At 47.5% G+C, this 23,531-nt stretch overlaps 2 protein-coding genes and 1 long non-coding RNA gene across 4 annotated transcripts; 2 read left to right on the top strand and 1 right to left on the bottom strand.

Annotated features, from left to right (window-relative positions):
- The first annotated feature begins 219 nt into the window (after positions 1 to 219).
- Positions 220 to 2,885, top strand: LOC136516920 (beta-galactosidase 7-like). The gene is made up of 6 exons (XM_066510423.1): positions 220 to 939; positions 1,763 to 1,858; positions 1,971 to 2,083; positions 2,245 to 2,311; positions 2,500 to 2,592; positions 2,660 to 2,885. Exons 1-6 carry the CDS (start codon positions 730 to 732, stop codon positions 2,870 to 2,872), a joined length of 792 nt encoding a protein of 263 aa, XP_066366520.1. The 5' UTR covers positions 220 to 729; the 3' UTR covers positions 2,873 to 2,885.
- Positions 820 to 16,951, bottom strand: LOC136516921 (uncharacterized). Of its 2 annotated transcripts, XR_010774150.1 has the most exons (5): positions 16,691 to 16,951; positions 2,206 to 2,304; positions 1,968 to 2,067; positions 1,819 to 1,901; positions 820 to 957 (listed from the first exon to the last, which is right to left on the bottom strand). It is a non-coding gene; the product is annotated as an uncharacterized lncRNA (long non-coding RNA). The 2 variants fall into 2 exon arrangements; XR_010774149.1 differs by lacking the exon at positions 16,691 to 16,951 and having other exon boundaries at positions 2,206 to 2,640.
- On the top strand, positions 14,984 to 16,132 carry LOC136516919 (beta-galactosidase 7-like). The gene is made up of 5 exons (XM_066510422.1): positions 14,984 to 15,076; positions 15,161 to 15,268; positions 15,361 to 15,506; positions 15,606 to 15,918; positions 16,016 to 16,132. The coding sequence occupies exons 1-5, from the start codon at positions 14,984 to 14,986 to the stop codon at positions 16,124 to 16,126; spliced, it is 771 nt and encodes a 256-aa protein (XP_066366519.1). The 3' UTR covers positions 16,127 to 16,132.
- Positions 16,952 to 23,531: the final 6,580 nt, after the last annotated feature.

The raw sequence follows: 23,531 nt of genomic DNA, 5'->3' as shown, positions 1-23,531 counted from the left end.
GGTTCATCTGAATACACACAGCACGAAACCGACAGGATGTGCAGAATGTAGAAACCATCTTGACTGCGTTATACTCTTACTTCCACACTCCACAGTCAATGCGAAGTGTTGAAACTGCCGTTCTCGAGGCTGCACTAGCAGGGGACAAGATGCAAGGCCATGTTTAGTTGGGCAGGCGCCGACAGATTTCGTGACACTGTAGCGCGCACTGTAGCGTTTTGTTTTTATTCGGTAATAATTGTCCAATCGTTGACTAATTGGGCTCAAAACGTTCGTCTTGCAAAGTACAACCAAACTGTGCAATTAGTTTTTGATTTTATCAACATTTAGTACTCCATGCATGTACCGCAAGTTTAATGTGACGGAGAATCTTCTTTTTACATAGTGCCAAATTCTGGAATTTGGGGCATCTAAACATAGCCCAAATATCTGTAAGCCTATTTTCTACTTGTAATAACGTGTTTAGCACTCTACTCTTGTTGGCGGATACGATGCGATATGAGACCCAGAGATCTATACTGCATGGGATCACTCGTTTGCCAATTGTTTGCAGTTCATACCTTGACCAAAATTTGCAGCGCCGTCGACGAGATTTGGCAAAAGGTCATGACTTCCCCCAACGTCTCAGCGTGTATATATATGTGCATATACAAAGCGTCTCCCTTTCAACTGACTTGAGCATAGAGACTGGAAGCCGGCCCTGAACTACATATCCTAGTGATCATAGAAATGCCAATAAACATTGCCGCCACAGCGTTGCTCGCTGTGTTGGCAGCCTTGTTGTGCATGCCACCGGCCGCGGTGGTGGCCGAGATCCGGTGGCCGGAGGAAGATGGGGTGGCAAGACAGGTGTCGCTGGATGCTAGGGCCTTGGTAGTTGATGGCACCAGGAGGCTGCTGTTCGCCGGTGAGATGCACTACACCAGAAGCACCCCTGAGGTTAGTGCACGCCATTGCCTGGTGGGAAAAATGCCAAAGAAAATCTGTAATCTCTATCATCGGCAATTTATCTTTGCATAAGTGATCATAGATATCAAGTTGATTATAATTCGATGCGGTTCAAAGCACAACTAGTATGATCGATCATATCAGGGAGCTGATGGACATGAGCTGCTCCCAATCACCCAGAGCCACTGCATAGTGTACCCACCCCAACTAGTGGTCTGGCCGCCGTTATTATATCAAGCTCAGAGCAGATCTGGAAGAGCTACGGAAATACTTCTTGTTCATTGCAAAAGAGTGGTTTTACATTAGTTTCTGTATGCCACCAAGCTATTTAAGCCCATTTCACAGGAGCGCTCAAGCAGAGAAAAAAATTACTTGTCTCCTCTAATTGCCCTCACTGACCTAATATTGCCATTTCTACAAGCACACATATTTTATAAAAAAAATATAAATTAGAAACCGTGTGTCATACAAAATTACAAATGGCATGTTTTTTCTGTGGTGTACACACTCATTTGGGAACACCTCAGTATTTTTTTGGTGTGTCATTCAGAGTGACCAGCAATCCTGAGTTTCAGGATTATGATAATCACAGCAGAATTGGCTTAGAGGCCAGGGTGCCAGGCATTTCAGAAAATAAGGGCATGCACACACAAAATCCTTTGGTTGAGAGTTATAGGCAAGAATATGTAATGCAAACAAAAGTATATAGGACAGACTTCAAATATAATAAATGAACTTCGTAATGTTTTCTGGCTTATGCGCTGCATGTTTCAGTTATACCTTTTCTTCTTAAAAAGTTCTCGAATAATTGCAGATGTGGCCAAAACTCATTGCTAAAGCAAAGGAAGGTGGCCTTGATGTGATACAGACCTATATATTCTGGAATGTTCATGAGCCTGTCCAGGGCCAGGTAGATGCTCTTCTCAGTTTCATATGAACACCGGTCAAAGCACCTGAAAAATATCCTGTGAGAGGCCAAGTACTAAGAGATGTGTAATTTGTAAATGGTATCATTTCACCAGTACAACTTCGAGGGAAGATATGATCTTGTCAGGTTCATCAAGGAAATTCAAGCTCAAGGCCTCTACGTAAGCCTCAGGATTGGTCCCTTCATAGAGTCTGAATGGAAATATGGGTATGAATGAAATAAATACAACAAAGTATATATTCTCGCTGAACTAAAATATTTTAGAGAAGCATCTCAAAAAAGATTTAAGGAACTATATAACATCTAAGTAAAATAAAACTAGATATTACCTCAACAAATGCTGAATATCTTTTGTTTGGTCCATGCAGAGGATTTCCGTTTTGGCTACATGATGTCCCAAACATTATCTTCCGAAGTGACAACGAACCCTTTAAGGTAAGCAAACTTGTGATGTGGGATTTTTAAACTCAGTTTTTCTTTTTTAATGAAAGACCAGACAAATAGTAGGGTTCCATTTACCAAGATCCAAATGAAGCACTACTTTAGTACTTTCATCAATAATTTATCATGATAAAACCTGTTTAAAGGCATCATACTAAATTACTTACATCTGATCTATGCAGCAACATATGCAAAGATTTGTTACAGATATAGTAAACATGATGAAACATGAAGGGCTTTACTACCCACAAGGAGGCCCCATTATAACTTCTCAGGTCTGTAAAATAACAAAGTTAACGATTTTTGGCGTGTACATCATCTAACTACATAAATTATATGCAGATTGAGAACGAATACCAAATGGTTGAGCCTGCATTTGGCTCAAGTGGGCAACGTTATGTCAGTTGGGCAGCTGCAATGGCTGTAGACCTTCAAACAGGTGTTCCCTGGACGATGTGCAAGCAAAATGATGCTCCAGATCCAGTTGTCAGTATTCATTCTCATACTATTCCACTTGACTTCCACAATGCTAGCAGAAAGTTCCAACGAGTCTAATAACAACTTCATGATTAGATCAATACATGCAATGGGCTCATTTGTGGAGAAACATTTGTTGGACCAAACTCAGCTAACAAGCCTGCATTATGGACAGAAAATTGGACCTCACGGTATATGTGCTACAATATTTTCACTTGTTAATTTAACATTTTCTAATCGTTATGGAATACAACATGCTTAATGGTAGAATGTTCATGCATCCAGCTATCTTATTTACGGTAATGATACAAAATTGAGGTCTCCAGAAGATATCGCATTTGCAGTTGCATACTTTATAGCAAGGAAGAATGGAAGCTATGTGAGCTACTACATGGTATTAACTTCCTGAAACAGAATTGAATATTTCCTAGAAATACCTCAGTTTCTTTTTTTTTTGTTGATTATCACAAAATAACTTTGTTGTTGTTGTTGTCTACTGATTATGATAAAGTATCATGGAGGAACAAACTTTGGGAGGTTTGCTTCTTCATATGTAACAACGAGCTACTATGATGGAGCTCCTCTTGATGAATATGGTAAATATTTGCACAAAATAGAAGCGTGCTAAACATATTTACACAATTTTGATAAGAAATTATCACATCAAAAAAATTAATTGAATCATATCCAGGTTTGATATGGCAACCAACATGGGGTCATCTCAGAGAACTGCATGCTTCAGTAAAACAGTCATCAGAACCACTACTATTTGGGACATACTCCAATCTTTCTTTAGGTCAAGAACAAGAGGTAAAATTACAGAAAGGAAAAGTTGATACTTTATTTCAATAGACTCCGCCAAGATCAGGACATAATGTATGATGTACTCCAGGCACATATTTTTGAAACAGAATCACAATGTGTGGCTTTCCTAGTCAACTTTGACCGGCATCATATATCAGAAGTAGTATTTCGTAATATATCACTGGAACTGGCCCCCAAATCAATCAGCATTCTCTCAGATTGTAAGAGAGTAGTTTTTGAAACAGCTAAGGTGAGTAAACCTACATACCGTTTATGGCATATCCTTTATTTTTTCCCTCTATAACCACAGGATAGAGGAAGATGTCTTCATTGTCCGATTTTTGCGTGTGTCACAGGTAACTGCTCAGCATGGATCAAGAACGGCTGAAGAAGTGCAGTCTTTCAGTGACATTAATACTTGGATGGCATTCAAGGAACCAATTCCACAAGATGTGAGTAAAGCTACGTACAGTGGAAACCGGCTCTTTGAACATCTATCAACCACTAAAGATGATACCGATTATCTATGGTACATTGTTGGGTAAGATAAACTTTCCCAAAGATCTTTTGCTCCATCATTTGATCTTCTTTACGACAGTTACTTGTTTCATCACTATCTTAAACACGTAATAAGGGAAAACTCTCTCAAATGCAGCTATGAATATACACCGAGTGATGATGACCAGCTTGTACTGATTAATGTTGAGTCAAGGGCACATATATTGCATGCCTTTGTCAACAATGCATATGTGGGCAAGTATCTTACTATCTTATTAAATTACTGTGGTTTTCCCAAAGTTCTTCAAGTATATTTATCTCTTTATGAAACCATACAATGTTCCAGATTACATTATTCTCTTTGTTACAATTAATGCGTTAAATTATATGTATGCTCTAGAAGTGTTCCCTCTTATCTAATTTGTGTTTGATATAAGTCTTTTCCATGACATTTTAGGTAGAATATATGGGAGCCATGGTGGACCTGCCAATATCATTCTCAACATGAATATTTCTCTAAAGGAAGGGCCAAACACCATATCATTGCTAAGTGCTATGGTTGGATCACCGGTATAAATCATATAACCCTACTATGTAGTGAACTATAAAGAATTAGCAATTAGGGAAAACTAAAAGTGGGGATCAAGTGTTAGTCGCTGAATTCTCACTCTTGGTAGTAGGAGAATTCTTACTCTCATCGAGAGATGATGACACTAGGAGTTGGGGCAATTTTCTTGTCTATTTCTCACACAAACTCATACAAATGTCATGCCAACCTGAGGGGTTGGGGTTACATATTTATAGGCTGCTAGCCAGCCAAGCATATGCCAAGATGCTAGTCTAAGATGCTAATATGCTGTCCTAGCTAAGATGTTGTCCTCTAGTCTAAGATGCTGTCCTCTAAGATGCTGTCCTCTAATCTAAGATGCTGTCCTAAAAACAGAAAACAGCCACAAGGACCATGTGGGCAGCATAGCCCCACAAAGACCAGCCACACATGAGACTTATCCATCATTCTCCCCCTAAGTCTTGTGCGTCATCTTGTGGGAGAGTTGAACCATCCCGGTCCTGGAGCAGAGCTCAAGGAACTTGATCCTCCCAAGAGGCTTGGTGAGCAGGTCTGCAAGCTGGTCCTTGGTGTTGATGTAGCTCGCTTTGATGCTCCCTTCCTCCAAACAGCCTCGGATGAAGTGGTACCTCACCCGGATGTGCTTGCTGCGTTCGTGGAACACGGGGTTCTTTGCCAGGGCCAGAGCGGACTTGCTGTCCACCCTGAGCTCCACCGCTCTAGTGTCTCTGCCGAGGAGATCACCAAGCAGTCGAGCGAGCCAGAGCGCCTGAGTCGAAGCGGTGGAGGCCGCTATGTACTCGGCCTCGCAGCTGGACAGGGCCACCACCTGCTGCTTGACCGACTGCCAGCTAACGAGGCACTTGCCGAGGAAGAAGAGGATCCCGCTCGTGCTCTTGCTGGTGTCGATGTCGCCGGCGTGGTCGCTGTCGCTGTACCCGACGAAGTGTGCCGCCCCAGGGCACCTCGGGTAGTAGAGGCCGTGGTCGAGAGTCCCCGCAACGTAGCGGATGATCCTTTTCACAGCCTGCTGGTGCTCCGTCGTCGGTCGCTGCATGAACCGACTAACGTAGCCGACGGAGAATGCCAAGTCCGGCCGTGTGTGGGCGAGGTAGCGAAGGCTCCCCACAAGACGCCGGTACTGCGTAGCGTCCACCTCCTCCGTCGTGCTGTCGTGGCTCAGCTTCAGCCTCTCCTCCATCGGAGTGAGAGCTGGGTTGCAGTCGGTGAGCCTAGCTAGCTCAACGACGCGCTTGGCGTAGGCGGTCTGTCGAAGCGTGATTCCAGAGTCATCCTGGTGCACCTCAATTCCCGGGTAGAAGGAGAGAGGCCCCAAGTCACTCATCTGGAAGGTGGCCTTCATCTCTTCCTTGTATGCCGCCACCTCCGCATCCTTGGTGCCGGTGATCACCAAGTCGTCGACGTAGACACCCACCAGCAGGGCATTTCCTCCATTGCCCCGTCGGTAGATGGCCGCCTCGTGCAGGCTTTGCTCGAAGCCCATCCCCTTTAGCGTGGAATCCAGCTTGGCATTCCACGCCCTCGGTGCCTGCCGCAAGCCATAGAGGGCCTTACGCAGGCGGAGCACCTTGCCCTCCTTGCCGGGGATCACAAATCCCGGCGGCTGGTGCACGTAGACCTCCTCCTTCAAGTCGCCGTTAAGGAACGCCGACTTGACGTCCATGTGATGAACACGCCAGCCCTCCTGGGCAGCTAGCGCAAGGAGTCGCACGGACTCCATCCGTGCCACGGGAGCAAAGGCGTCGTCGAAGTCGAGCCCCTCCTGCTGCACGAAACCTCGTGCCACCAAGCGAGCCTTGTGCTTGACGATGGCACCGGCTTCATCCCTCTTCAGCTTGTACACCCACTTAAGGGTGATCGCGCGATGACCACGAGGAAGGTCAGCAAGCTCCCAGGTGCGGTTCTTCTCAACCGCATCCATCTCCAACTGCATCACGGCGCGCCATGCCACGTGTCTCTCGGCCTCTGCAAACGACCGAGGCTCGCCGTCGTCACACGCAAGGTGCAATTGCGCCTCCAGGTCGTGAGGCACCGGTCCCGGCACCGGTTGGTCGCCGAGAAGGTTCTCCATCGTACGGTACCGCAACGGCTCGCCGTCGTGGTACGCGTCGACGCGCTCCTCGTCGTGAGAGAGCGGAGTAGCGAGCTCAACCGGGCCGTGCTCGACACGAGCTGGTGGTGGAGTAGACGTGCCCGGAGTGGTGCCTGTCGGTGCTGGAGTGCGTGGCGTTGCCGGCTGTGGTGGAGCCGGCGAAGAACTCATCGCAGCCGAGGTCCTGGCTGGAGAGCGTGGTGCTGTCGGAGTAACAGGCGCCGGGGTCGGTGGAGGCTCGGGGACTGGGGTAGACGTGCTCGCCGAAGAAGAGCCGCATACTCCCCCAGCTCCCTCGAAGTGGACGTACTCGACAGAGAAGTCGTCGTACGTTGGAGCCGAGCCGTCGTCCACCGCCTTGTCCCACGCCCATCCTCGCCCTTCGTCGAACACAATGTCGCGCGCCGTGCGCACACGCTGTGTCTTCGAGTCGAGGATGCGGTAGGCCTTCGAGCCCTCCGCGTAGCCGATGAACACTCCCGGAGTGCTTCTGTCGTCGAGCTTGCTGATGTGGCCAAGCTCCTTGGCAAACGCGAGGCAGCCAAAGACCCGCAAGTGGGAGACCGCCGGCTTGCGCCCATGCCAAGCCTCGTACGGCGTCCTGCCGTCGAGCGCCTTGATAGGCGAGCGGTTGAGGATGTAGACGGCCGTCACCACCGCCTCTCCCCAGAAGACAGCCGGCATCCCCCTCTGCTTGAGGAGGGCCCGAGCCATCCCCACAACCGTCTGGTTGCGCCGCTCGACGACGCCGTTCTGCTGCGGGCTGTACGGCGCGGAGTAGTGGCGCTGAATGCCCTCGTCATCGCAGTACGACGCGAATTCAGCCGCCGTGAATTCGCCGCCGTTGTCGGTGCGCAGCACGCGCAGCTTGCGGCCGCACTCCGCCTCCGCAGCAGCCTGCGCGCGCCTGATGGCGTCCGTAGCCTCTCCCTTGCTGCCGAGGACCATCACCCACATGTAGCGGGAGAGGTCGTCGACGAGCAGCAGGAAGTAGCGTCGTCCTCCCGGTGTGGCTGGTGTCACCGGGCCACACAAGTCCCCGTGCACAAGCTCGAGCCTCTCCTTGGCTCGAAAACTAGCCCGCTGTGGAAAGGGGAGTCGCCTCTGCTTCGTCAACACGCAGACGTCGCAGAGCTGCTCCACATGGTCGAGGCACGGCAGGCCTCGCACCATCTCCGTGGCACTGAGCCGCTTCAGGGCCTCAAAGTGAAGGTGCCCGAAACGCTCGTGCCACTGCCACGCCTCGTCGTCCCGACGAGCAGCGAGACAGAGGGGTTGTGCCACCTGCACGTTAAAGACGTAGAGTCGATTTGCGCTTCTGGATACCTTGGCAAGAAGGCGACGACGACGATCCCAAATCCTCATGACTCCGTCCTCAACCACCACGCGCGAACCGTTCTCATCCAGCTGTCCCAAGCTGATGATGGAGTTCTTCAACGCGGGGATGTAGTAGACTCCGGTGAGCAGCCTGTGCTCACCAGACATGGTGGTGAAGATGACGGAGCCGACGCCCTTGATCTCCACGCCGGAGGCATCCCCAAACTTGACGGAGCCTCGGACGTTAGAGTCAAGCTCGGTGAAGAACTCCCGTCGACCGGTCATGTGATGGGTGGCGCCGGTGTCGAGATGCCACCCGTCAGTCTTGTCGTTGCCGGAGCTGTCGCCGAGGAGGGCATGTGCTTTTGGCTCGTCGAGGTGGAGGAGAGCCGCTGCAGCCGGTGCCGCTGGAGGTAGCTCAATGCTTGCATGTGCCATGAACAGAGCTGGCTCCTCCGCCTGTGCGACGTGGGCCTGGCCGCGTCGTGGCTGTCGACAGTCCTTGGCCCAATGGCCGAGCTGGCCGCAGTTGCGGCAGGCGTCGTCCCGTGCCGGCTTGTGCCTGCCGACGGCGCCGCCCTGGGCGCCTCCGCAGGCATCACCCTCAGCACGTCCTCGCGCCCCGGCCTGGGCATCTCTGCGCGCCTTGCGTGGCTTGCCACGCTTGCGGCCGCCTGTCGCGGAAGAAGGCTCTCCCTTCTTCCGGTCACCTTGGCTGGCAAGCCACTGCTCCCGAGTGAGAAGGAGCTTCCCGACAGTGGTGATGGGCCCCGAGAGGGACTGTGGCTCATCACTGTCGACGACCTTGAGGCGACCTATCGCCTCCTCGATCGACATCGTGGAGAGATCCAGCAGGGACTCGATCGAGCGAGCCATCTGCTTGTACTTCTCGGGGACGCAGCGGAAGAGCTTTTCGACAGCTCTCTCCTCGCCGTAGGTGTCGTCGCCGAACTGCACCATCTTCTGCAACAGAGTGTTGAGACGGAGAGCAAAGTCATCAACGTCCTCACCTGGCTTGAAGGCCAGGTGAAAGGACCTAGAATGCCGCCTAGAGGGGGGGTGAATAGGCGTTTCTGAAAATTAACACCTTTAAACGCGGAAACGATTAGTAAAGTGAGTTTCCAAAAATGAAAACTCCAAATAAAGAGTACCACCCCTCACAAGTTAGCCACAGAGTATATAAAAGATACTAAATGAATCTAGGAGCCAAACACCTGCAACCAAAGAGTTAGAACACAATTCAATTCAGTTTGACGTAGGGGTTAATACTGGACGTGTCCGGTAGGTATACCGGACGTGTCCGGTATTCACGACTTCAGTGGAACAGCCCCTAACTTGCTCCTTTTGATTTCTATCTTCAATCCAAACTGCAGGAAACTATTAGAGATAGTAAAATACACAGAGAACCTGCAGAATAGCTAAAGCAACACAAATATCAAATGAAATGCGAATTAAGACACGATATTTGTTTTACCGAAGTTCGGACCCGTTCGAGTCCTACTCTCCGTTGAGGGGGCTGCGGGCGACCCAGCAAAGGTCAGCCCTAGAGGGTACCACGAAGGTCACTCTAGCCGGAGTCTTTTCCAACTCCTTTTCCTCCTTTCACTAGATGATTCCGAAGCGGCGGAATCGACCGTTACAAACTTTCCGAAACAACCACAATCTCTCGGTTGCTCTCCGGCGACGCCTAGCCGTCTAGGACCGAAGAGTCCAAGAGTAACAAATGCGAATCACGAGATTGACAATATGCACAAGTGCTCAAGTGGTGGCTTGCTCTCTTTTTCAAATTCTTTCTCAACCCACAAATTGATTTTGCAATTTGGATCACACACTCACTAAGAGAGGGTATAGGAGAGTTGGCAAGGCTCAAAAACGTGTGTCTATCTCAGCAGAATCAGCAGCCTCCAAAGGTGGAGGCTTGAGGGTATTTATAGCCCCCTTGGAAAACTAGCCGTTTTATAGCCGTTGCAATACCGGACACGTCCGGTATGCATGACCCACACTGCGCCAACGGTAACTAAGTTACAGTGATGTTGTGAGGCGTCGGAACTCCCGAAGAATGCCGGGACTTCCGACCGTCGAAACTCCCGACTCAAGTCGGAACCCCCGACCCTCAGCAATTTTGAAAAACATGTAACTGAGTTAAAGTTAGTGAGGTGTCGGAACTCCCGACGCATGTCGGAACTCCCGACCATCGGAACTCCCGACTCACGTCGGAACTCCCGACCCTCAAGGCTTTTGAAAACTAGCCGTTGGCTTCTGGTCATCCATACCGGACACGTCCGGTATGAATACCGGACACGTCCGGTATGACCAGGACAGTGAACCCTCCAAGTCAGTTGAAGTGCGAGACGTCGGAACTCCCGACCCATGCCGGGACTCCCGACCAACGTCGGAACTCCCGACGAACCAACCCGAGAGCAACAATTTTACAGCTGCTGGACAAATACCGGACACGTCCGGTGTGAATACCGGACACGTCCGGTATTGCCAGACCAGCAACAGATCAGTTAGCTCTTTTGTCGCTCAAACACTCAAAACTCACATGGGTTGACTTGAGCACTTATGAATCATTATCTATCAACATGATGCATCCCTCTTAATAGTATGACATACCTATTAAACTCAAGATCAAAGGAAAAATAAATTTATCCGACATCGATGGCAAGAGTATTTTGACAAATTGTTCAATGGTGAGAATATGGACACAACCTTTCAGTTGGATGACTCTTTTGATGACACCAATAGGCGCTTTGTGCGAAGAATCCAAGAATCTGAGGTCAGAGAGGCGTTGAAAAGGATAAAAGGAGGTAAGGCGATGGGACCGGATGGTATCCCAATCGAGGTGTGGAGATGCCTCGGGGACATAGCTGTAGTATGGTTAACCAAGCTGTTCAACCATATTTTTCGATTGAACAAGATGCCTGATGAGTGGAGGAGAAGTATATTGGTACCGATCTACAAGAATAAAGGAGATATTCAAAGTTGTACAAATTACCGAAGAATTAAGTTGATGAGCCATACTATGAAGCTATGGGAGAGAGTTATCGAGCATCGCTTGAGAGCAATAACGCGGGTCTCTATGAACCAATTTGGTTTCATGCCCGGAAGGTCAACTATGGAAGCCATTTTCTTAATAAGACAAGTTATGGAGCGGTATAGGGAGAAGAAGGACCTACACATGGTTTTTATTGACTTGGAGAAGGCGTATGATAAAATACCAAGGAATGTTATGTGGTGGGCGTTGGACAAACATAAAGTCCCAACGAAGTACGTCGGGCTCATTAAGGACATGTACAGCAATGTTGTGACTAGAGTTCGAACAAGTGATGGAGACACGGATGACTTCCCGATTAGGATAGGACTACATCAAGGGTCAGCTTTGAGCCCTTATTTGTTTGCTTTAGTGATGGATGAGGTCACAAGGGACATACAAGGGGACATCCCTTGGTGTATGCTTTTCGCGGACGATGTAGTGCTAGTTGATGAAAGCCGGACAAGAGTGAATCAGAAACTGGAGTTATGGCGGGAGACTTTGGAGTCCAAAGGTTTTAGACTTAGTAGAACTAAAACTGAGTATATGAGATGTGACTTCGGCACTACTACTCGGGAGGAGGAAGATGTTAGTTTGGAAGGTCAAGTAGTGCCTAGAAAGGATACCTTTCGATATTTAGGATCAATGCTACAGAGGGACAGGGATATTGATGAAGATGTTAGCCATAGAATCAAAGCAGGGTGGATGAAGTGGCGGCAAGCGTCTGGTGTCCTATGTGACAAAAGGGTACCACAGAAGCTAAAAGGCAAGTTTTATAGGACGACGATTAGACCTGCTATGTTGTATGGTGCAGAATGTTGGCCTACGAAAAGACGACATATTCAACAGCTAAGTGTCGCGGAAATGCGTATGTTGCGTTGGATTTGCGGTCATACAAGAAGGGATCGAGTTCGGAACGATGATATACGTGAGAGATTAGAGGTAGCGCCAATTGAAGAAAAGCTTGTCCAACACCGGTTGGGATGGTTTGGACATGTGCAACGAAGACCTCCAGATGCACCGGTGCGTAGTGGAATCCTAAATCAGGATAGTAACGTGAAGAGAGACAGAGGAAGACCGAAGTTGACTTGGGTAGAGGCAATAAAAGGAGACTTGAAAGGATGAAATATACCCAAAGACTTAGCCTTAGATAGGAGTGCTTGGAAGACAGCTATTCACGTGCCTGAACCTTGATTGCTTCTGTTGGGTTTCAACTCTAGCCTACCCCAACTTGTTTGGGACTTAAAGGCTTTGTTGTTGTTGTTGTTGTTGTTGTTGTCAGTTGATTTCTTTTGAATTGATGCCGTCCCTTTCAATCTTCATCAAGTAAGGGTGCTAACAAGTTGATGTTGATCTTTTCACTTGAGCATAGCCATCTTGAGCATGTGACTTGATTCCATTCATCAGATTTGAATAATCCCAAATGTATCAAGTCACTTCCATCAAATACTTCATTATAGACTTGATCCTTCACATCAATATGACCATCTTAGCTTGATTAGTACCTCAACTAAATGCAAATACTTTCTTCTTCACCCTAGCTAGGTTCTTCGGCCGCCAAGCCGTCGCTTGCCCTTCACCCTTGCTTAGTACCTCGAAGCCTTTCCTTGCTATCTTTACCATCTCAAGCCATCAGGTCACATCTTGTGTTGAATCATCCATTCATATGTATTGTTATCTTTTTCATTTTAATTTAGCAAGCTTCAAATATGAGACCATTCCATATTCAATCCCTCATGTCTCATTAACTAATAATCACGAGCTTGCTTTCACATAGTACATGAAAATCCCACAATGAATAAGCCTTCACATGAATTCCATTTGCATTGTTGTCTTGTGATTGAACTAGATTGTTTATACAACAACACATCATTTTGGCTTTCATTAAGTACCTGTGAGATAACCTATTACCTGTCCACACTTAGCAAACGGGTTAGTCCTTTAATCACGTTGTCATTCAATCATCCAAAACCCACTAAAGGGCTAGATGTATTTTCACCAGGTTCTCCCACTCCTTGCGAAGTGCCTGCAGTGTGGACTTGCGGGCGCGGTCGCTGCCGATGCGTGCCGCAGCGATGGCGTCCCAAGCCTCCTTGGCAGTCCGCTTGTTGGTAAGCGAGAACTGCATCTCGGGCGGGACTGCAGCGATGAGGGCATCCAGCGCCCATCGATCTAGGTCGTAGTCGACGTCGTCGTATCAGACTGCCTCCCACATGTGCCGCATCTGGAGCTTTACCCTCATCACCGCAGCCCACTCGACGTAGTTGGTCTTGATGAGGGTAGGCCACCCACCGCCGGGACCGACGTCCCTGACAACAGCCTGGAGCCCGTGGTAACCACGGTACCGATCCGGGGAGAGAGAGCCACGCTGCCTGTGAAGGCCGCGCTCTCAATCGACCCGTCGGTACCGATCCGAGGAGAGAGAGCCACGCTGCCTGTGAAGGCCGCGCTCTCCATCGACCCGTCCGCCACCGTTGCCGTGCGCGCCTCCTCCAGGAGCGCCGCCGCCGTGCGCGCCTCCTCCAGGAGCGCCGCCGCCGTGCGCGCCTCCTCCAGGAGCGCCGCCGCCGTGCGTGCCTCCTCCAGGAGCGCCGCCGCCGCGCCTGTCTGGGCTGCCGCCGTGCTCGTGGGCGTGCGCAGCTGCCCCAGGAGCGCCACCGCCGTGCGCGCCTCCTCCAGGAGCGCCGCCAGCGCGTCCGCGCCTGTCTGGGCTGCCACCACGCTCGTGGGCGTGCGCGGCTGCCCACTGCGCCGCCCGCGCTCGCGCTGCCTCCCTCTCTAGCAGCTCGAGGTCCGCGTCGGTGGTGTCGTCAGCGGAGATGGAGCTGCCGATGCTGCCGCGCAGAGCCTCGACCTCCGCCGCCTCCGCTCTGGCTGCTGCCAGCTCCGCCGTTGCCTCCGCCTCCGCTCTGGCTGCTGCCAGCTCCGCCGCTGCCAGCCTCGACGCCCTTGCCGCCGCCGCAGCGGTCTCTGCCGCCGCTCGCTCGCGTTCCTCTGCCGCGGCAAGTTTGGCCTCCTGCCGACGCCGAGTGCTCGAGGCGACCGAGCGCTGAGACTGCTCTGCGGACATGACGCGCTACCGGGGGGTTGCTGCGTGGGGAGAGGGCAGCTTCAGACGAGCTCGGGGGAGGAGTGAGCAGGAGCGGCTGGAGCTGCTGCTCGCAGCTGGGGCTGTTGTGTGGCTGGAAAAGAAGATGAGCAAGAGATGCTCAGGCTACAGGATAATACGGCTTTGATACCAGTTGTTAGTCGCTGAATTCTCACTCTTGGTAGTAGGAGAATTCTTACTCTCATCGAGAGAGGATGACACTAGGAGTTGGGGCAATTTTCTTGTCTATTTCTCACACAAACTCATACAAATAACATGCCAACCTGAGGGGTTGGGGTTACATATTTATAGGCTGCTAGCCAGCCAAACATATGCCAAGATGCTAGTCTAAGATGCTAATATGCTGTCCTAGCTAAGATGCTGTCCTCTAGTCTAAGATGCTGTCCTAAAAACAGAAAAACAGCCACAAGGACCATGTGGGCAGCATAGCCCCACAATGACCAGCCACACATGAGACTTATCCATCATCAAGATGTTCTACAATGGCCAATAGGTCCTCCACATACAAAGTAAATAGTGTATCAAACTTGTGATAAAACTTTGTTATCCAATCAGCTTTACATAACATATGTTGTCAAAGTAAATGGTGTATCAAACTTGTGATAAAACGTTGTTATGAGATCAGTTTTACATAGCATATATTGCCAAGCACAAGTACCGAAACTTTCAAAAGTAGATGCCGTTGAATAACATGCATTCAATATACTGAGCTTTCATCTACTAACTTAAAGGATTCCGGTGCTCATATGGAAAGGAGAGTATTTGGAATTCGGAAAGTGAGCATACAACAGGGACAACAACCAGGACATCTGCTCAACAATGAGCTATGGGGGTACCAAGTAAGTCAAAATCAAGTTATTATTATAAATGAAAATAGAGGCCAATATTAGATGCATGATTTTGAGTTTTCTTATTAAATGCAGGTTGGCTTATTTGGGGAAAGGAATAGCATCTACACACAAGAAGGATCAAAAAGTGTTGAATGGACAACTATCGACAATATGGCATATAGCCCACTTACTTGGTACAAGGTATAGAGTACAGAACAATGGTTCAAAAATTCCCGTCTGTCCATTATTTACAGAAGTGAACCATAACTGGCATCATTTGTTCTGTGACCCAGACTACATTTTCCACACCCGCGGGAAATGATGCAGTGACACTGAACCTTACTGGTATGGGTAAGGGCGAAGTATGGGTCAATGGAGAGAGCATCGGACGATACTGGGTCTCTTTCAAGGCTCCTAGCGGCAATCCTTCGCAATCTCTGTAAGTAGAGTTAGTTCCAACTCCCGCTCTCTCGCCACTATATCCTTCTCTTCCCTACAATCTCACAAGCAAATGTTTCACTGACCCAACATTCCTAAGGTATCACATACCCCGGCAATTTCTAAACCCTCAAGACAATATCCTGGTCCTTTTTGAGGAAATGGGAGGCAACCCACAACAGATAACAGTGAACACAGTGTCGGTCACAAGAGTGTGTGGCAATGTGAATGAGCTCTCTGCTCCATCGCTTCAATACAAGGATAAGGAACCACCAGCAGTCGATCTCTGGTGTCAGGAAGGCAAACAGATCTCGGCAATTGAGTTTGCAAGCTATGGAAATCCTGTAGGTGACTGCAAAAGATTTGGTTTCGGAAGCTGCCATGCAGGATCATCGGAATCTGTTGTAAAACAGGTCAGAACACAGCCAAATCATCTCTAAGCTATCCAGAGCTATGCAATAATGTTCTGTCATATTAGCTAGTTTGTATAACTTCTTTTAGCTTTTTCAGGCTTGCTTGGGTAAAAGTGGGTGCTCTATTCCCATAACACCTATCAAATTCGGAGGCGATCCATGCCCTGGAATCCAAAAATCCCTTCTAGTTGTGGCGAATTGCAGATGACACAAGACAGTCATACAAGTATACATCACAGCAAAGAAATTAGATGCGTATAAAAAATAAAAGATAAGTTGCAAAATCAGTGAGCAGCAGAGACGAAGGGAAGCATAAATAAATCAAAACAAGCAGCAATTGTTATTAGGCAGGCAGGTGATGAATTGAGGCGTATTAGTTGGTAGACCCTATCCCTATGTGCCAGTTGTTTTGACCTGGCATAGATACGTGTTATCTGTACATCGATTTCGCCTGAATGACGGCTCATTGTTTTATGGTTTATATGATGATTTAGAAATACGCCATATCATTCATTTGTAGCGCCTCCCATAATACGCTATGTAATTCATTTCTAGCGCCTCACATCTGATCGCATCCCCTCGCGCACCGTGCAACAGCCACCCACCGGAAACCGAAACCCTTCGGATCACCGGAGGTGCGGAACAAACGTGCATCAACACATAAAGGATTAACTAAGGGGAAGAACATTCACTAGTGCAACTAAGGGGAAGAACATCCACTAGTACGTACTACTGTACTAGATTGCCAAGGAGAAGAGAAGGAATCACTTACAACAGCGGTCGTCCCTGCCCAAGCAACCAATCCATCCCCGCTGCAGATCCCTGGGACGGAGGCGCTCGGCGATTGCCTGGGAGGGACCGAGAGAGGTGGGGGCTTGCGCCGGCCACAGCTTCCAGGAGTGTAGGTGAGGCGGGCCGGGATCAGGGGGGATCGAAGCCGCGGCGGCCCGTCTACTTGCTTGAGTCCTGTACTCCTGGTACATGTGTTTGGTTTTGAGGACGAAAGGAGATGAACGAGTCGATCCGTGTCCAGTTTTTTTTTTTTTTTTGGCGAATGTGTTCAGAGATGTTTGATTTGCGGTAAAGCTAAAGGACGCTCGAGTGTTTTGGCGTTTGCGATCACTCGATTTTAGAGCCGTCGATGACGCGCAACCAACGGACAGCATGCACCTGCGGTCGCGGGGCCAGGATGGTTGGGCTCCTGCCGCCAGGGACCATGCGCGGTGGATAGTGGAGACACGGAGAACAGGTGTGCATGTTCCGTTCGGTTGATTTATGAAGAAGTACTGTCGATTAATTTATGTGAGAGAAAAATATTGTTTTGGTTAGAAATTTATGATCGTTTACGATAAGTCATAGCTAAACAAACAGGCTGATTGTCCGTTGCTGCAGGTGCGTGCTACAATGCCGCCCACCTCGTGCTCCACGCCACATGCATGCGGACGATTCCCTGGAAAATTGATTGGGACCCACGCTACAAATTTGTCGCCAGCATTGATCCATGCAGATTTATTGGTTCAGTACGGGTAGATTATGTGTTATTATACTATATTTTACTATTTTTGTTTGGGTGTAAATTTTATGTTTAATTGGTGTAAATTGATTATTTGTAAACGAGAATGGTTAAAACTACTCGAACACTTATTTGATCTTTTTTGGCTTTTTTTGTATGTATGTTTGATTTGTTTTATTTGAATTTCTTCAATTTGTCTTTCATAGAAATTATCTGCAATCTTCTTTTCTTATGTTTGATTTGATTTATTTTGAATTTCTTTCAATTTGCCTTTCACAAAAATTATCTGCAATCTTCTTTTTGTATGTTTGATTTGATTTATTTGAATTTCTTCCAATTTGACTTTCATAGAAATTATCTGTAATTTTTATATGCAATTTGTATTTTTCTATGGTTTTGCATTTGTATTTATTTAATTTGTATTTCAAAAATATTATCTGTTAATTTGTTTATAATCTGGTCCCTTAGATGTAGATCCTATGGTTTTGAAATTCGGGTGATGGCCGGCTTCAAAACACTCGATTTTTTTTTGTTTTGTCCATTTGAGTATTTTCGAGCCATCTGCCACTCTGTGATGGCTGGCTTGAAATCACACGAGTTTTGACTAGACAGGCCCTTGATTTAGCAACATCGAGGACAGGGATGACAATGGACATCAATTATCTATTTTACATGTGTTGGGGTGGATTGAGATGGAATATAGTTAAGTTTCACTCTAATCCTCTCTAACACATGTGGATTAATGTGAATCTAACTACATTCAAACAAGGCCTTAGTAGATAAAAACAGCATTAATGTCCCACATGGACTGAAATGTGGATAAAATAATCTCCACTAGGTCTTATGGAGTTGTGGAGATGAGGACATGTAACCTTTTTCATGTACTCGCCCCATGAAACGCTCTTACTCTTTGTAGCTATACAATTTGGTATGAATGACATTTTTGTATCAATCTATTATTTATATATATGCAATATACTAGATATATGGAGATTAGTTGATTTGATATCTTTTGATCATAAGCTGATAGCTTTGTTGATCTATTAGTTGTTTGTCTATTGTTGATTTTCCGAGAAGTTTACATGGGAATGGAGAATCCCCATCGGGGATGGGGATGGGGAAGAAATGATCCCCCTATGACAGCCGCGGGGATGATGTAACACCCCTGGTGTTACGAGCTTGCTTAGCATCGAGATTTAGGTCCGAGAAGAATTAGCCTAACAAGTTCTGGGGTTTAAAAATTTATAACGCACGTGAGGCGAAAAACAATTTCTAGGAACAAGGATCAAACATAACTTGTATTTAGTACTTAAATAAAAATTGAAGTACAAGTTTAGTAGGTGGAAATGCAACTTTAACTTTTGGGAAATAGATGTTGTTAACTAGTGTTTTGAGAGCTCAAAAATCAAATTTAACTTTAAGATAAGCTCTTTTCGTTAAGTCGGCAAACACTTGAACTATTGTTAAAATGCCATTTTTAGCGAATTATATTGAGCGAAATAGTTAAATGGTGTTTAAATATTTTGCTCCTATGGGTTAGTATAAGGTATGGACTATTGCATGAAAGACTTGTTGGTAGCAGTTAATAGGGTTTAGGCCTTTTAAAAATTGTAATAAAAATGTTAAATCGATGTTGATGCAATAGCTCATGTATATCAAGTAGGGTTTAAAAATCAATTTTTATTAAACAAAAATACTATAGAATATGTGTGTGATACTTAAATAAAGTTAGAAGTGCAAACTTTATAGATGACAATAAAATACTTGCTGGTGAAAAATAATATTGCTTAGTAATATTTTCAATATCTTAGAAATGCAATTTGAAATAGAGTTCAACTCAAAAAAGTTAGAAAATGTCAACCTTGTGTATGACATTGCTAAGTTTAGCAATTTATTTAGAGAGATTGGGTTAGAGGGTGATGTGGTGTTTTAGTTCGGCTGAGCAGCCTCATGTATTAGTTTGATCGTGGTGAAGTCGGTTTCAATTTAGAGGCAATGGTTTAGTGGTAGTCGCTGCTTTAAAATCCATGCACAACACGTTCTCGGGCTAGCCCTCTAGGCTGGGCGCGATCACCAGGCCGCGGGGGCGCGCCATCATGGCGTTGGCGCGCTCTGCGTGTGCACGCTGAAAGCTCTAGTTTGGTTTTGGTTAATTGATGAAACCCTAAGTGCTAACCTAGTTTATCAAAGTAATTATGAGATAAGTAGCACTACTCCAAGTGATGAAGCAATGGCGAAGATCATGACGATGGTGATGGTATGGTGATGATCAAATGCTTGAACTTAGAAAAGAAGAAAGAGAAAAACAAAAGGCTTAAGGCAAAGGTATAAATAGTAGGAGCTATTTTGTTTCCATGATCAAGACACTTAGCGAGTATGATCACATTTAGGTTAGATAGTCGTTCTATTAAGAGGGGTGAAACTCGTATTGAAATACGGTTATCAAAGTGCCACTAGATGCTCTAACTCATTGCATATGCATTTAGGATCTAGTGGAGTGCTAACACCCTTGAAAGTATTTGTGAAAATTTGCTAACACATGTGCACAAGGTGATACACTTGGTGGTTGGCACATTTGAGCAAGGGTTGGAAACTTCACCGGTGGAGTGTCAGAGTGCGGACAGTCCGATGGTGCCACCGACACCCTATACAGAAAAGACAGGGGTTCACAAAGTGACCGGACGCTGGTGGTGTAGTGACCGGACGCTGGGTTCAGAGTCCGGTCAGTGACAATAGTAAGCACACTGTCTCGGTCTTGTGACCAGATGCTGACGTGTAAACTGACTGGACGCTCATGGTTTGAATCTGGTCAGTGCTGACGTACGCTGACATGAGGCACACAAAAGAAACGTTGAGTGACCGGACGCCGGGTGAGTCCGGTCGAGCATGACCGGACGCATTCGGTCGTGAAATTTCATGTTTGGAACCTTACTGGAAACGATCGAACGTTGGGGTCCTGCGTCCGGTCGCTTTCTAACTGACACGTCCGATCATCACTTGACCGTTGAGATCGGGCGATCGGTGTTTGAAGCCGATGACACATGGCAAGCATTGGGTGACCGGACACTGGGGTCCTATGTCCGGTCACCCCGTGTTGTGCCTAGTGAAGGGGTACAAGGGATCTATTTCATGGGGGCTTCTATTTAAGCCCTATGGCCGTCCCAAGCTCACTCTCTTGGCCATTTGCATTGACATAGCAACCTTGTGAGCTTAGCCAAAGCCCTCCCACTCATCTCCATCATTATTTCATCATTATTGTGAGATTGGGAGAGAATCCAAGCGCATTGCTTGAGTGATTGCATCTAGTGGCACTTGGCATTCGTGTTTCGTTACGGGATTCACTTGTTACTCTTGGTGGTTGCCGCCACCAAGTTGGCTTAGAGCAGCGAGGATCATTGAGCGGAGGTTGGTGATTATCTCTCGCTCCGATTGTGGTGATTGTGAGGGGTCTTATGTCTTCCCTAGTGAAGAGCCAAAAGGTAACTCTAGTAGATTACTCGTGACATTGAGTTACCTCACTAGTGGGTAGGTTCTTGCGGTGTCCAATTATATGGATGAAGTTTGTGCAACACCTCTTAGCCACCGAACCACCAAGTGTTGGTCGACACAACAGGGACTAGCATGCCAACAAGCATGTGAACCTTGGGAAAAAAATCAATTGTCTTTTGCCCTTTGGTATTCTTCCAGTGTTTGATTTAGTATTCATCTTGTGATTGGTTCACTCCTCTACACGGCGGTATAATCACCCTACTCACTCATTTATATTCTTGCAAACTAATTATGGCAAGCTCTTTAGTGTAAATAGAATTGAGAGTTTGCTTTGTTATTTTAAGTTCATCTAGTGGAGCTCTTTAGAGTAGCAAGATTGAGAGCTCTTAGTGAGTAGTAACATTGCAAGTTGTGTGTCTAGTAATCATTGCAACTAGAATTGTTGGATAGGTGGCTTGCAACTCTTGTAGAGCTAGAGCAAGTTTGCGTTTCGTAATTTGTCATACTAATCAAATTGCTCTAGTTGATTTGTAGATTTTTAAATAGGCTATTCACCCCCCTCTAGCCATATTAGGACCTTTCACACGTGCACTGCCGTGCTTGGTCGGCCTGGTTGCTCTGACCCGACTGTGAGGAGCCACCGTTGCTGTGGCTGGCCCATCTAAGCGGCGCTGCCCCTACCTCGCGACTGCTGCTGGTGTTGATGCTACCTCCGCGCTCGCGCCACATCGAGCCGTTACCGCTACCATCGCATCGCCATGCTATGCGCCTGCTGCTGCGCTGCGCCGCTGGCCCTCCTTGATGCTACGCTCACGAGGCCGTGTCACCATCGTCTTGCCATTTATGACATTGCAGCGCGCGAGCCACGTCGATAGCGAGCGCGTGGCCGTCAGCTAGCGCTTGGCCGTGGGTAGCCCCAGTTGTGTCGATCGTGTCCCGCCAAGCACGCACATGTCGAGCCTCTGACCGAGTCCCCATCACCTCTTGTTCGCTCGCTTCTCCCTGTTTGCCTCTCTGCTGTCGTCGCCGTTGTGCCGTGCCAGAGTGCCTAGACGTGAGAGGACGCCTTCCATTAATTCGCTGCGTCCAACGCTGAAGGGTTGAGATGGCGACTAGAGGAGGGGTGAATAGTCATTACTAAAACTTAATCGCGTCAGCTAACCGAAATAAGTGCGGAATTAAAACTATCGGTCTAGCCAAGACTACACCCCTCTATCTATATTCTCTAGCACCTTGCAAAGATCCTAATTAAGCAACAAAGGTGCCGGGCTAACTAGAACTCACCTAACTAATTCTAGTAGTAAGGTCACATAAACCTATGACACTAGTATTTCAAGCAATGAGGGAGCTCCTACACATGCTAGTAAGCAAAAGCACAAAGCCAACTAAGCTCACTAGCAATGCTCAATAACAAGGCAACCAATTCCAAATTAGAGAGCGCAAATACTTAGCTACACAAACTAAGCAAAGTGACTAATAAGGTTACACAAATCAAATTAGCCACGCAAGGGAGCTACTTCTATGCTACACAAGCAAGAAGGTAACTAGTGAGCTACACAAGCTAACTAATCACAACAGCAACTACACAAGCACAATGTATATAAAAGTAATCACAAGCTTGTGTAAGGGGATTGCAAACCAACAGGAAGAACAAGGTTGACATGGTGATTTTCTTCCAAGGTTCACGTGCTTGCCAACACGCTATGTCCCCGTTATGTCGACCGCTCACTTGGTGGTTCGGCGTCTAATTAGCATCACCCGCCAAGCCCGCACGTCGGGCATCGCAAGAACCTACCCTGAAAGTGAGGATAGCTTAATGACATGCTCAACTAGAGTTGCTCTTCGTGGCTCCCGCGGGACGAGCATAATGCCCCTCACAAAGCTCTTCTCTGGAGCACCACACAAGCTTCTTGCGGGCTTTGACGGAGACCACCACCAAGCCGTCTAGGAGGTGGCAACCTCCAAGAGTAACAAGCACCACCAGCTTGCAACTCGATCACCTAGTGCCACTTGATGTAATCTCACAATGCAACGCACTAGAATCACACTCACTCGCAATCGATTCGCACTCTTGCAAGCACAAGTGAGTTAGAGGGCATCCAAGCACTCCTACACAAGCCACTTAGGCGTGAGGGTGCTCAGCTGCCAGCCCAAGGCCGGCCACACACTCCTTTTATAGCCCCAAGAGCTAAAATAGCCGTTACCCCTTCACTGGGCAAAGCACGTACTGACCGAACACATAGGTCATAATGACCGAACGCTAGACCCCAGCATTCGGTCACTTACAGAGAGGTTCTAATGACGTTTTTCAGTGACCGGACGCGTCCGGTCATCACTGCTTGGACTCCCACAGCGTTCGGTCGCTTCTGGATATGCTAAAAACACTGACTGGACTCTGTGACTAGACTCGCAGGTGCTGACCGGGCACAGACCCAGAGCGTCTGGTCATTTTTCGCGCCAGCGTCTGGTCACAGACCGTTCAGCACTAAAACAGCTGTAACTCTTAGCTCTGAACTCCAATTTCGATGATCTTGGACATTTTGGAAAGCTTACTTAGAGGGCTACACATCCCACATGCATACTTGATCCAAATCACAATGGATCAAAGCAG

Source organism: Miscanthus floridulus, chromosome 17 (genome assembly GCF_019320115.1).
Source record: "Miscanthus floridulus cultivar M001 chromosome 17, ASM1932011v1, whole genome shotgun sequence".
Lineage (NCBI taxonomy): Eukaryota > Viridiplantae > Streptophyta > Magnoliopsida > Poales > Poaceae > Miscanthus > Miscanthus floridulus.
The sequence above is the reverse complement of the archived record's forward strand: the minus strand, read 5'-3'. Positions and strand labels throughout refer to the sequence as shown.

Excerpts from the sequence above, each read along its gene's own strand:
- LOC136516919 (XM_066510422.1), top strand. The coding sequence starts at position 14,984 with ATGGAAAGGAGAGTATTTGGAATTCGGAAAGTGAGCATACAACAGGGA. Across the intron at positions 15,269-15,360 it reads GCCCACTTACTTGGTACAAG|ACTACATTTTCCACACCCGC; the intron begins GTATAGAGTACA and ends TCTGTGACCCAG. Across the intron at positions 15,507-15,605 it reads GGCAATCCTTCGCAATCTCT|GTATCACATACCCCGGCAAT; the intron begins GTAAGTAGAGTT and ends AACATTCCTAAG.
- LOC136516920 (XM_066510423.1), top strand. The coding sequence starts at position 730 with ATGCCAATAAACATTGCCGCCACAGCGTTGCTCGCTGTGTTGGCAGCC. Across the intron at positions 1,859-1,970 it reads ATGAGCCTGTCCAGGGCCAG|TACAACTTCGAGGGAAGATA; the intron begins GTAGATGCTCTT and ends TCATTTCACCAG. Across the intron at positions 2,593-2,659 it reads GCCCCATTATAACTTCTCAG|ATTGAGAACGAATACCAAAT; the intron begins GTCTGTAAAATA and ends AATTATATGCAG.